Here is a 10,849-nt window from a genome sequence, read left to right on the forward strand (position 1 = left end):
ACATCCTTTTGAACATGACAAAATTATACAACAAATAAAATTTTATATATTAGACCATATCACACAACAATGATATACACAATATAGTTTTCATATTTTATTATACTCTTTTCTAAACATACAATATAGTTTATATACTTTATTACACTCTTTTCTAAACATTTATATAGTTCCAAATATTTACAAAATCAAATTTAATACAAACACTTTAACAAACCATATGTAAAAAAATCAAACTATATATTTTACGTTAAATTATTTTTATATAGTTTAAACTAAAATTTGTTATTTAATACAAGATTAAAAATTATTAAAAAATTTACAAATCTATGCTACTAAATTAGCCAAAATCAACCAAGTAAATCTTAAGACTCACAAGTTCAACATATGTAACTCTTATAAAATGCACACAAAATAACGTGAGAGAGTAGGTATGGGCATCGGGTCTTCTGGTTGGGTATGGATCGGTTCCTTTCGATCTAAGTATTTAAAATTTTCTGGTTCGGATTCGGGTCGATTTCTTTGGGATCAAGGTCCATAATTCAAATACCTACAAAATACCTATAATTTTTGGGTACGTAACGGTCCAAATTGGCTTGGGGTTTTTAGGACTCGAAAAATATTCGAAGTACCCAAAAATTAAAAAAATACTGAAACACAAAATATCCGAAAACACAAATAAATACCTGAAAAATATTTAAATTCCTAAAAAAAAACCCAAAGTTTACCGTAAATATGACATGAGGAACCTAAGATACCTAAAAACATTTCTTCATACCCAAAAAAATTTGAATTTTACCCGAAACTATAATCGAAAATCTGGATCCGAAACTTAAAAAAATATTCATAATACTGAAAACACATTCGAAATACCAAATACATATATGAAAAAATCAAATATACCTAAGATACTTAAAACATTTAATATACTTTGAATACCCAACTGGGTCTCGGATAGGACTAGGAATCGAACAAAGACCGCAAGTCGACGAAAAAATCAAATACGTACTTTGCCCTAAATCCAAACCCAAACCACAACTATATTTCTTGATTGATTTTTTTTTCGGATCCGGTGAAATATCTAAGACTAAAAAGAGTTATATAATAGTGTACATACAAAATATTATATAAACTAATATACTTTGAATACCCAACTGGATCTCGGATAGGACTAGGAATCGAATAAAGATCGCAAGTCGGCGAAAAAATCAAATATGTACTTTGCCCTAGATCCAAACCCAAACCACAACTATCTTTCTTGGTTGATTTTGGTTTGGTTTTTCGGATCCGGTGATATCTAAGACTAAAAAGAGTTATATAATAGTGTACATACAAAATATTATATAAACTAATATACTTTGAATACCCAACTTGGTATCGGATAGGACTAGGAATCGAACAAAGACCGCAAGTCGACTAATTCACAAATTTTGTTTATAATCCAAAGAAGAATCCGCGCTTTCGAAGCGCGGGTAAAAATCTAGTTATTAATTACGACAAAACACATGTTTAAACTTGGGGGTATATTCCATATATACAAATGGTTCTTGGACGGCTAGGTCCCACAAATTAACACGTCAGGATCAGTTACAGCTAAACCGTTAAGACCTGCTGAGCTTAACTTGGCTCTTCCTTCTCTCTATCGTGCCGCCACAAACACTACCCGCCTCTCACTTCTCCCATCTCTCTCTCAAACATGACGTCATGCTCTTTCTCCGGTTCCTCTCTCTTCTCCTTCAACCTCCCTAATCAAAACTCTCTCCACCGTCGTCCACCAACCCTCCCCCGTCACGCCATCGTCTCCTCCACCGACGGCAGCAGCAACGGTGCTTCTTCATCTTCATCTCCGACCGTAAAGCCTTATCGAACCGAAGACAACATCCGCGACGAAGCTCGCCGCCACCGCTCCGCCTCCGCGAATCCTTTCTCCGCCAGATACGTCCCGTTCAACGCTCCCCCCGGCTCCACCGAGTCCTACTCCCTCGACGAAGTCGTCTACCGCAGCGAATCCGGCGGCCTGCTCGACGTCCAGCACGACCTCGACGCCCTGAGGAGCCACGACGGAGCTTACTGGCGCAACCTCTTCGACTCCCGCGTCGGGAAAACCAAGTGGCCCTACGGCTCCGGAGTCTGGTCCAAGAAAGAGTGGGTCCTCCCCGAGATCGACGACGACGACATCGTTTCGGCTTTCGAAGGAAACTCGAACCTCTTCTGGGCCGAGAGGTTCGGCAAAACGTTCCTCGGGATGAACGACTTGTGGGTGAAACACTGTGGAATCAGCCACACGGGAAGCTTCAAAGATCTCGGCATGACTGTGCTGGTCAGCCAAGTCAACCGTCTAAGGAAGATGAATAAACCGGTGGTCGGAGTCGGATGCGCTTCCACCGGAGACACTTCCGCCGCTCTTTCCGCTTACTGCGCCTCCGCGGGGATCCCTTCGATTGTGATCTTACCGGCGAACAAAATCTCCATGGCGCAGCTGGTTCAGCCAATAGCTAACGGTGCGTTTGTTCTGAGCATCGACACCGATTTCGACGGATGTATGAAGCTGATTAGAGAGATTACGTCCGAGTTACCGATTTATTTAGCTAACTCGTTGAATAGTTTGAGGTTAGAAGGGCAGAAGACAGCAGCTATAGAGATTCTTCAGCAGTTTAACTGGCAAGTTCCTGATTGGGTGATTGTTCCCGGAGGCAATCTCGGTAACATCTACGCGTTTTACAAGGGTTTTAAAATGTGTCAAGAGCTGGGGCTTGTCGATAGGATCCCTAGGCTGGTTTGCGCGCAGGCGGCTAACGCGAATCCGCTTTACTTGCATTACAAGTCAGGGTGGAAGGAGTTCAAACCGGTTAAGGCCAATGCTACTTTCGCCTCCGCGATTCAGATTGGTGATCCGGTTTCGATAGACAGGGCGGTGTATGCGCTTAGAAACTGCGACGGTATTGTGGAAGAAGCCACGGAAGAGGAGCTTATGGATGCGATGGCTCAGGCTGATTCGACTGGGATGTTTGTGTGTCCGCACACTGGTGTTGCACTGACGGCTCTGTTTAAATTGAGGAGCCAAGGGGTGATTGCACCGACTGATCGGACCGTGGTGGTGAGTACTGCTCACGGGTTGAAATTCACTCAGGCTAAGATCGATTACCACTCAAAAGCCATACCGGATATGGCTTGCCGGTTCTCGAATCCGCCGGTTGAAGTGAAGGCGGATTTTGGAGCTGTCATGGATGTCCTAAAGGGTTACTTGGGGAGTGAGGAACTTAGGTCATAAAACCGGCCGTTGTTATTTTTAGCTACTTGTATGTCTATCTACGTCTGATTTTCTGTTTATACTACTTGTAATATTCTTTTGGTATATATTTTTATGCAAATTTTCAGAACAATCTTGTCTGCAGATACATTTTGACTTTATAGTCTGCGCAGGGAAAACATACAGTACATCTACAACTACTGCTTCTTCTCCGACGAAACGGAGTCCTACTTCACTTATTCCCTCTACAACCACGCGAACGTCTCGAGATTCGCCATGGACGTCTCGGGACAGATCAAGCAGTTCACTTGGCTGAACAACAACAACCAGTGGAACCTGTTCTGGTCTCAGCCTCGGCAACAATGCCAAGTGTATGCTTACTGTGGCTCCTTTGGGATTTGCAACGATAATTCACAGCCTTTTTGCCAGTGCCCTCAAGGGTTTAGGCCCGTGTCGCAAAAAGACTGGGACTTGAAGGATTACTCTGCGGGCTGCCTCAGAAACACTGAGCTACAGTGCTCTCGAGAAGTGATCAGTATAACCTGTTTAAATTAATACTCTATAAATTAATACTTTATAAATTAATATACACTAAAAATCTCTATAAAATAATATAATTTTATAGTCTCAAAACGAGTTTTTGGTTCAATTAGTATATCGATAAATTAATATCTTTATAAATTAATAAAAAAAATTATAGTTTTGGTCTAGTCCCAACATTATTAATCTATAGAGGTTTCACCGTAGTTTTGATTTAATGATACAGAGTGGGTTTGTTGCAGGTTTGGTCATGCACAATCATCTTTTACATGGTCTATGTGAATCAGGTCATATCCGGAAACAGATGGGCTTGTTAAATAAGATGTGGGAGATGGGTCCTTGTCCAAACTGAGTTTCTTTTTTTTCTTTTTTTTGAAACACAACAACTTCATTCAATTAAACTTAGGTGGAGGTCATAAAGACCTCATAAACATCCAGAATCTGTTTTCTTCCTTATGATCGATTCACATTTTAAGAAATTGTTATACGATATCTTCTTTAATTCTTCTTCTTCTTCTCCTTTTCAGTAGTGATCCAACAAGTTGCTCCATCGTCACAATTTCCAAGTCTTTTGTTTTTTTCAATCACGTTTACAATATGCTCAAATTTTGGATCCAACGATCTAAGAACTTTCTCCATGATTCTCACCTCATATAACTTCCCACCATTTTTTTTAGGTTATTAGTGACCGTAGACTCTTCAAAATTAATCCGAGATGAATTCACTTTCATTTATTCGTAAATCTTCAAAATCTCCTCTTAGAGTGTAAGACTTGCCTTCTTAACTTGTTTTTTTTTTCCTTGTAAGAGATCTGAAGCTTCTCTCATGCTTCTTTATACGTCTTTACTCCAGAAACCTTATCAAATGTGTCTTCATCTAATTTTTGATATATTAGATAGATAGTCTTCTTGTCTCTTTTCCTTGGGTATCTCAAACCATCTTTTGAGTTTGAGATAGACCATCATCATTCTCCGTTTCAGTGAAGTCTTTCACAACTATCTTCTACACATCATGCGCTCTTAGATAGACATCATTCTTAGACTCCAATTGTCATAGTTGGTCTTTGTGAGCATCGGAACTTGGAAGGGAACACCATTACTTGTCATCTTTAAAAGAATCTTAGTTCTGGTATCACTTTGTTGGAAAGGGAAACTTATTTAATAAAGATGGAGAAAAGCAGACTCCAGCTTCTACTTCAGTGTCCTCAAACAGAGAAATTGAGTCGGAGGATCCGACAAACCACCAGGAAGGTCCTGACTCGACCTTATCATCGAGGTTTGCCACTTCAGGAACCTCCAGATCTCTGTGGAAAACAGAGAAGGCTTCCAGTTAAAGCCGCGGCTTCTACTTAGGTGGTTGAGAGCAAGATCGGATGGAAAAGAGGAGGGGATGGGAGACCTCTAGATGACCGAGTCTTAAAGCCTTAAAGCAAAGCAGAAACTTTACTGAAAGAGAATGGGAAAGAGCGTGCGCTCAAAGGCATCTTTCACTAAAAATATTTGAGTAGATAAAGATTCAAATGAGCATACATCTGATATCTGTTATAAATTACAAAATGTAATAAAAGTTTTCCTATCATCTGTCACTAATCAGATTTGAAATGAAGCCATAAATTTAATAACAAGAGCATAACAATATTTACAAAAAAAGCGGAAAGGAAGATGATCAAATAGCCGCAAAGTCAAATTAAAAAAAAAATGTTTTAAAAAACAGGTTTTGGATGTTGCTAACAATAATTAAGAATGGCGGGAAATAAACGGCTGGAACTGCCACAAGTTAAACTGGCCGTGCAAGAAATAATAAATGAACGGCCAGATCTGGCAGATAAAAAAGCAGCTGCGGAAAAAGAGAATTTCCTCAATATCTTCTCTTCTCTATGCAGCTGCAGGCAGTTATGTCTGTACATTTAAAAGAATAAAAAAAAATCAATGGATCAAGAAACATATAAAAGTTGCAGAGGAATGTTTTGTAGAAGAAGAAGAAGATGACTTGCATTGAGTCACTGTTGTGGATCTATAGAGAGCTTTGCGTAATCGATTGCAGAGTCACCTGAGATTTAAGATGAAGTTAAGGCATGGAAATGTAGTCCAGAGCATATTATTTTGTTTGCAATGAAGAAGAGGGAAACATGCAAGTGCTAATTAACAAGGCTTACTTAGGGTGGAGTCAGTTGATGAACGTGGTGGCGAAATGCTTCCTTTGATATCTGCATATTCATATTTTTCAATAAACTAGGAGAAGCGACAATGCAGAAGAGAAATGGTGTTAACAAAGACGCAAAGAAGAAGAGTTGCACCTAAAGAACGGCGAGAACGGACAGCGTCAAAGTTTCTGTATGTATATCCCACAAAGTTGATGTTTTGAGGGGTTATGCTCACCTACAAGCAAATTACAAAGGTCCAGTAGATAGGTTAATAAGTAGAGAGCAAGAGACTCGGAATAAGCAAATAAGATTTTCCTTAGAACTGCGGTACCTTCCATGACGGTCCAGATCCAGTTCTTGTTGGTTTTGGACAGTCCACCTAAGGAAGAACCAGAAAATGATAGTGATGCGGCCAGGCCACTGAAAGATAGAATGAGAACTTTATAAACCTTGAGATGGTGGTTTTTTTACCTCATCAAACTTCATAAAATTCTGGGTATCAAGTTCTCCATTGACAACTGGCTTGAAAGCTGCATCCATCTCGTATAGATTTTCCCATTCAACATCTTTGAACCAAGGATGAGCCTATACGTGTCTTGTTTTGTTAACAAAATGATAAAGATAAAGACAAAAGGAGACGAAACAATGTTTGTTATATTGTGTCTCCATACTTTGATTTGCTCGGCTCCAGCTCCATGAGAACCAAGCCTATGCTCAGAATCACAGAGCAAGCTATAAATGAGATCTCGTGCCTCAGGTGTCAACCTTGCATCCTCGGGGAATACCAAATGAGTTCTCCATCCCACAATCTAAAATCCATCATGCAAAACATAGGGATAACGGAAAAGAATGGTCAATTTGTGTAGGAGAAAAAGAAAAGGTGTGACAATAACAGAGCAACGCAAACATGTTCGGAAGTATTAAACACTTCTTCTATCTATAACTATCTCAGCATCAATAGTATCCTTTTAAGAAAAAGAAAAAATTGCAAATTAGATAAAGAAAAAAGTGAAAACTATTGTAATTTGTAGCAAAGAGACCTTTCTACAAGTTGTTACAGGGTCATCAGAGTAAAATGGGGGATAACCGACGAGCATCTCATACATAATGGCTCCCAAAGACCACCTGTAGTCAAATGAATGTGTATGAGTAGATGAACGAAACTAGAAACGTGTCGATCAACTGGTAGCTGCTCCTTAAGAAATGAAGCAGGAAGAAAAGATAACAAGCTGATTCTGAAACAACAGTTATATATGGAATATTTTGGGTGACTTACCAGTCACATTCTACACCGTATCCCTTCTTCAGCAACACTTCAGGGGCAATGTAATCAGGGGTACCAACAGTTGAATAAGCCTGTTTCGAATCCAGAAGACATAAATCCAAAAGGAGCAGTTTAAAGCACACCCCAAATGTGATAAAAAGATACTATCATAAAATCAAGGCTGAAAACAGAGTTCTTTCTATACCAGCTTTCTTCTGTGTATCTGCCAATGTTGCAGCTGTTCCAACGGACTTCTCCAGCGCCTTCCACGGCGTCCTATCGAGCAGTGCTCATCACATTCGATTGATTCATTCGTATTCTCATCATTCAAAGGTTCATTTACTTTCATAGCCGATATATGTCTACAGTCGAGAGGCTTACAAAGACCAAAATCTGACAGCTTCATATGACCATTCTTGTCCAACAAAAGGTTGTCTGGTTTTATATCCCTACAAAAGATCTACCTTCAATATGTATACATCCAGTTTAACACTGTATTCATCTTAATGAGCAAAGTTACGCCAACCTGTGAACATAGTTATGTTCATGTATCGACTCAATAGCCAAAACGCTTTGTGCAATGTAAAAGCGAGCCACGGTCTCAGTCAAAGTCTCTTCCCTCATAAGCAAAGTCATCACATCACCACCGGACAGATACTCCATGATGAGGTACAAGTATTCTGGATCTTGGAACGAATAATAAAGCTTCACAATACAGTCACTAGCAACTTCAGCTAGCAAGTTCCTCTCGGATCTAACATGTTCAACCTATATTACGAAGGATCAACCTAAAGGGTATCTGAGACTTGTATACATATATAAAAAGAGTGAAATGAGATCATTGTAAGACTCACTTGCCCCCTACTAAGCATTTCAGACTTCCTCAGCTTCTTCATGGCATAGATGTTGCCAGTCTTCTTCTCACGGCATAGTCTTACCTAAAAAAGATACCACATTTACAAAACAACCAAAGTGCGTCTAATTTCTACATAAAACACACACAAAAAGACTAACCTCACCGAAAGCTCCTCTACCAATAATACTGAGAAGATCAAAATCATCAACGCATAGCCTGTTCCTCATTAGCCTAGTATACTCTGTCTCTTTCCTCTGCAAATCCTCAAGCAACTCGTGTTGTTCTTTCTCCGATACATCTAAAGATGCTATCTTTTGTTCTAGCACCAAACGCCTGCAACTCAAAAAGAAATGACACATTCAGATTGCTATTTTATTGTTCTCTTGGGAATATTAACAAACAGATGATGTGCAGCAAATGACCTTTCTTTACGCTGTTGGATGTGTCTCATGCGTTTGTTGTAATGGTCCTCTATATACTTCTTCGCTGCAGCAACTTTCTCCAACGTCGAATTTGAAACCAACCCTTCATCCTCCACAGCCTCCGACGTCGGAGATGACGTCATCTTCTCCACCACCTCCTCCTCGTGATCCGTTTCACAATTCTCCATCTTTTTTTTTCTCTCCCAAGAATAAACGAAAAAAAAAAACTATTCCTTTCTCTTTCTCTCTAAATGCAGAGAAACTTTCGCAACGTTTTGAGTGGGAGAAGGAAAGCAAAGCAAAGTGTCTTTCACATCCATCAATTACAAATGTACAAGTTTGGCATCCAGACAATGAAATCAGTAATTACCTTGACATTTTTGGTTTTCTATTTTTGCTATATTAGGGGGAAAAGTAAGATTTCTTTTTTTTTTTTAAAAGAAAGGTCCACAAACCACGAACTTACACGTGGGTCATTAATAGTAAATGATGAAATGTAATTTTTGACAAACTTTATTAATTGGATTGTGTTCCAAATTTTCTTTAAATTTAAAGCATTAACTAAAACATTTTCTTAAAATAACTATAAAGTTAATAATTATAAAAGGTTGAGATATATTTTTTAAAAAAGAGATATAATTCTCTTTTTTTTTATCAAAAATATATATTCTTCTATTTTTATCTCTAAAATAAAGATGATTTTCTCTCCAATATATTCTTTTATTTGTCTTTACAAAAAAATGTTCTCAAATTATTTTTTTTTTTAATTTTACAACAAGTTCTTATTTTATTTATGAAAGTTGAAAAATAGCCTCTCTTTTTTTACATCAAATGGCTATTCGAAAAAATAACCCTATTAAATTTTAATTTTTACAAGATTTTCATAAAATTATGACTTTGTTTAAACTAAAGTTAAATAAAAACTGTGATTCTATTTTTATAAAAATTGTATTTCTCGGTAAAATAGTTGTTTTAGTTATAGCTATAAAAGTTTGGAATTTAAAAGATTGTTTTAAAAAATAAAAATGTACGACTATATAACATAAGAATGTTATTTCTTTTTTTACAAATAGAGAAAAAAAATAACAATCTATACTTTAAAGGATAAAATAGAGATGTGTTAAAATATTTCTTCCTCTATTATATCATTTAGAGATAAATATAGCAACGGTTGAACATGCTCTTAGATTTAGGGAGATATGAAAAAGATTTTTGTTATATTTTTAGGGGTTTTATCGTTCTCTTTCTGCATCTACTTTTTTTTATTCCTCTAATGAACAAACAAAACATAATAAGATTTGATCAACCATCATGTTCTTGGCCCAAAATACATAATCATCTCAATTTTCATGATAGCTCGGTATTTCAGCATCTCTCTCTCTCTCTCTCTCACACACACACACACACACATTATTTTGGGTTTCATCTAACTTCTCTTGTTTGTTGATTATTTTCCAAGTGAGGTCTGTTTACAAAAATATTTTCAGAGATTTCAATCAAAATCTCGGACATTTAACAAAGAGTCAATAAGATAATCCATTTCATTATTTAGAAATGGTTATTTAGATGTGTACATATAATATTGGTTGGAGGAAAATTTCGTTACTCCAACTATAATATATATTAGCCCGGCAAAAGTTTTGGCAATCTAATCGTGTATGTGGTTTTCATTTGTTTAACCAGCCAAGCAAAAAAATCATATTGTCGGTTAGAGGTGCATCAAGGAAGCTTGCGAGAAGCCGTATCACCAATGTTGACTTTAAATTTAGGTGGGGAAAGGTGAAAAAAAAAATGGAGATGGAAAGAACAACGCTGGCTTAGTTTTTTTTTGCAGTTCGGGAGAACCACCATCCTACACTGCCTTTGTCAGGGAGACACACTCCCGACCAGATGAGACTTTTGTGGACTATCATGCTGAAGAACTGGTAACTCAGGCCGAGATGGAAGCCACACAGCTCTCTAACACTGAAGAATCGCCCGGGAGTCCAAGTGCATCATCTGCTTCTTCTCGCCTCATGTTAAACAAAGCTTATCTGAAGGTATGATCACTTAACATTTTCATTCTCGGGAATTTTTTATGTTCTGTTCTGTTTTGAAAATTTCATTACATATGATCAATTTGTTAACAATGTTGATTGTGTTACCAGAGTTGATCAAATTGCCTTGTGTTAGCTTCCGTTTGGTCTTGCTTGGTTTTGAATATTTTTCCATTTCTCTTACAGAATGCTAAGAGTAAGAGGGGATATGTTTACAGACTGGGCAGTGAACAATACAGGGAGCAATGCCTTCTTCACGCGTCCCCAATGGTCTTGTCCGCAGCCTGGAGCTGGAGATGCGTGTGGGCGGTCTTGAGACAAGCCTCCAAAATGTCACT

The 10,849-nt window shown here is 37.9% G+C and overlaps 2 protein-coding genes across 3 annotated transcripts; one reads left to right on the forward strand and one right to left on the reverse strand.

The window, feature by feature from the left end:
- The first annotated feature begins 1,609 nt into the window (after window positions 1–1,609).
- LOC106313219 (threonine synthase 1, chloroplastic-like) lies at window positions 1,610–3,768 on the forward strand. Of its 2 annotated transcripts, none has more exons than XM_013750976.1 (2): window positions 1,610–3,299; window positions 3,424–3,768. In XM_013750976.1, exon 1 carries the CDS (start codon window positions 1,697–1,699, stop codon window positions 3,269–3,271), a length of 1,575 nt encoding a protein of 524 aa, XP_013606430.1. In that variant the 5' UTR covers window positions 1,610–1,696; the 3' UTR covers window positions 3,272–3,299; window positions 3,424–3,768. The 2 variants fall into 2 exon arrangements, with proteins under 2 accessions (XP_013606430.1, XP_013606429.1); XM_013750975.1 differs by lacking the exon at window positions 3,424–3,768 and adding an exon at window positions 3,396–3,412.
- A 1,642-nt stretch (window positions 3,769–5,410) lies between these two features.
- On the reverse strand, window positions 5,411–8,842 carry LOC106315609 (serine/threonine-protein kinase tricorner-like). Its single transcript, XM_013753386.1, has 14 exons — window positions 8,476–8,842; window positions 8,212–8,386; window positions 8,052–8,135; window positions 7,724–7,965; window positions 7,403–7,646; window positions 7,210–7,289; window positions 6,974–7,058; window positions 6,605–6,742; window positions 6,405–6,518; window positions 6,265–6,312; window positions 6,087–6,168; window positions 5,946–5,996; window positions 5,784–5,839; window positions 5,411–5,688 (listed from the first exon to the last, which is right to left on the reverse strand). Exons 1-13 carry the CDS (start codon window positions 8,661–8,663, stop codon window positions 5,790–5,792), a joined length of 1,581 nt encoding a protein of 526 aa, XP_013608840.1. The 5' UTR covers window positions 8,664–8,842; the 3' UTR covers window positions 5,411–5,688; window positions 5,784–5,789.
- Between the last annotated feature and the right edge of the window lie 2,007 nt (window positions 8,843–10,849).

This window comes from Brassica oleracea, chromosome C9 (genome assembly GCF_000695525.1).
Source record: "Brassica oleracea var. oleracea cultivar TO1000 chromosome C9, BOL, whole genome shotgun sequence".
Taxonomy (NCBI): Eukaryota; Viridiplantae; Streptophyta; class Magnoliopsida; order Brassicales; family Brassicaceae; genus Brassica; species Brassica oleracea.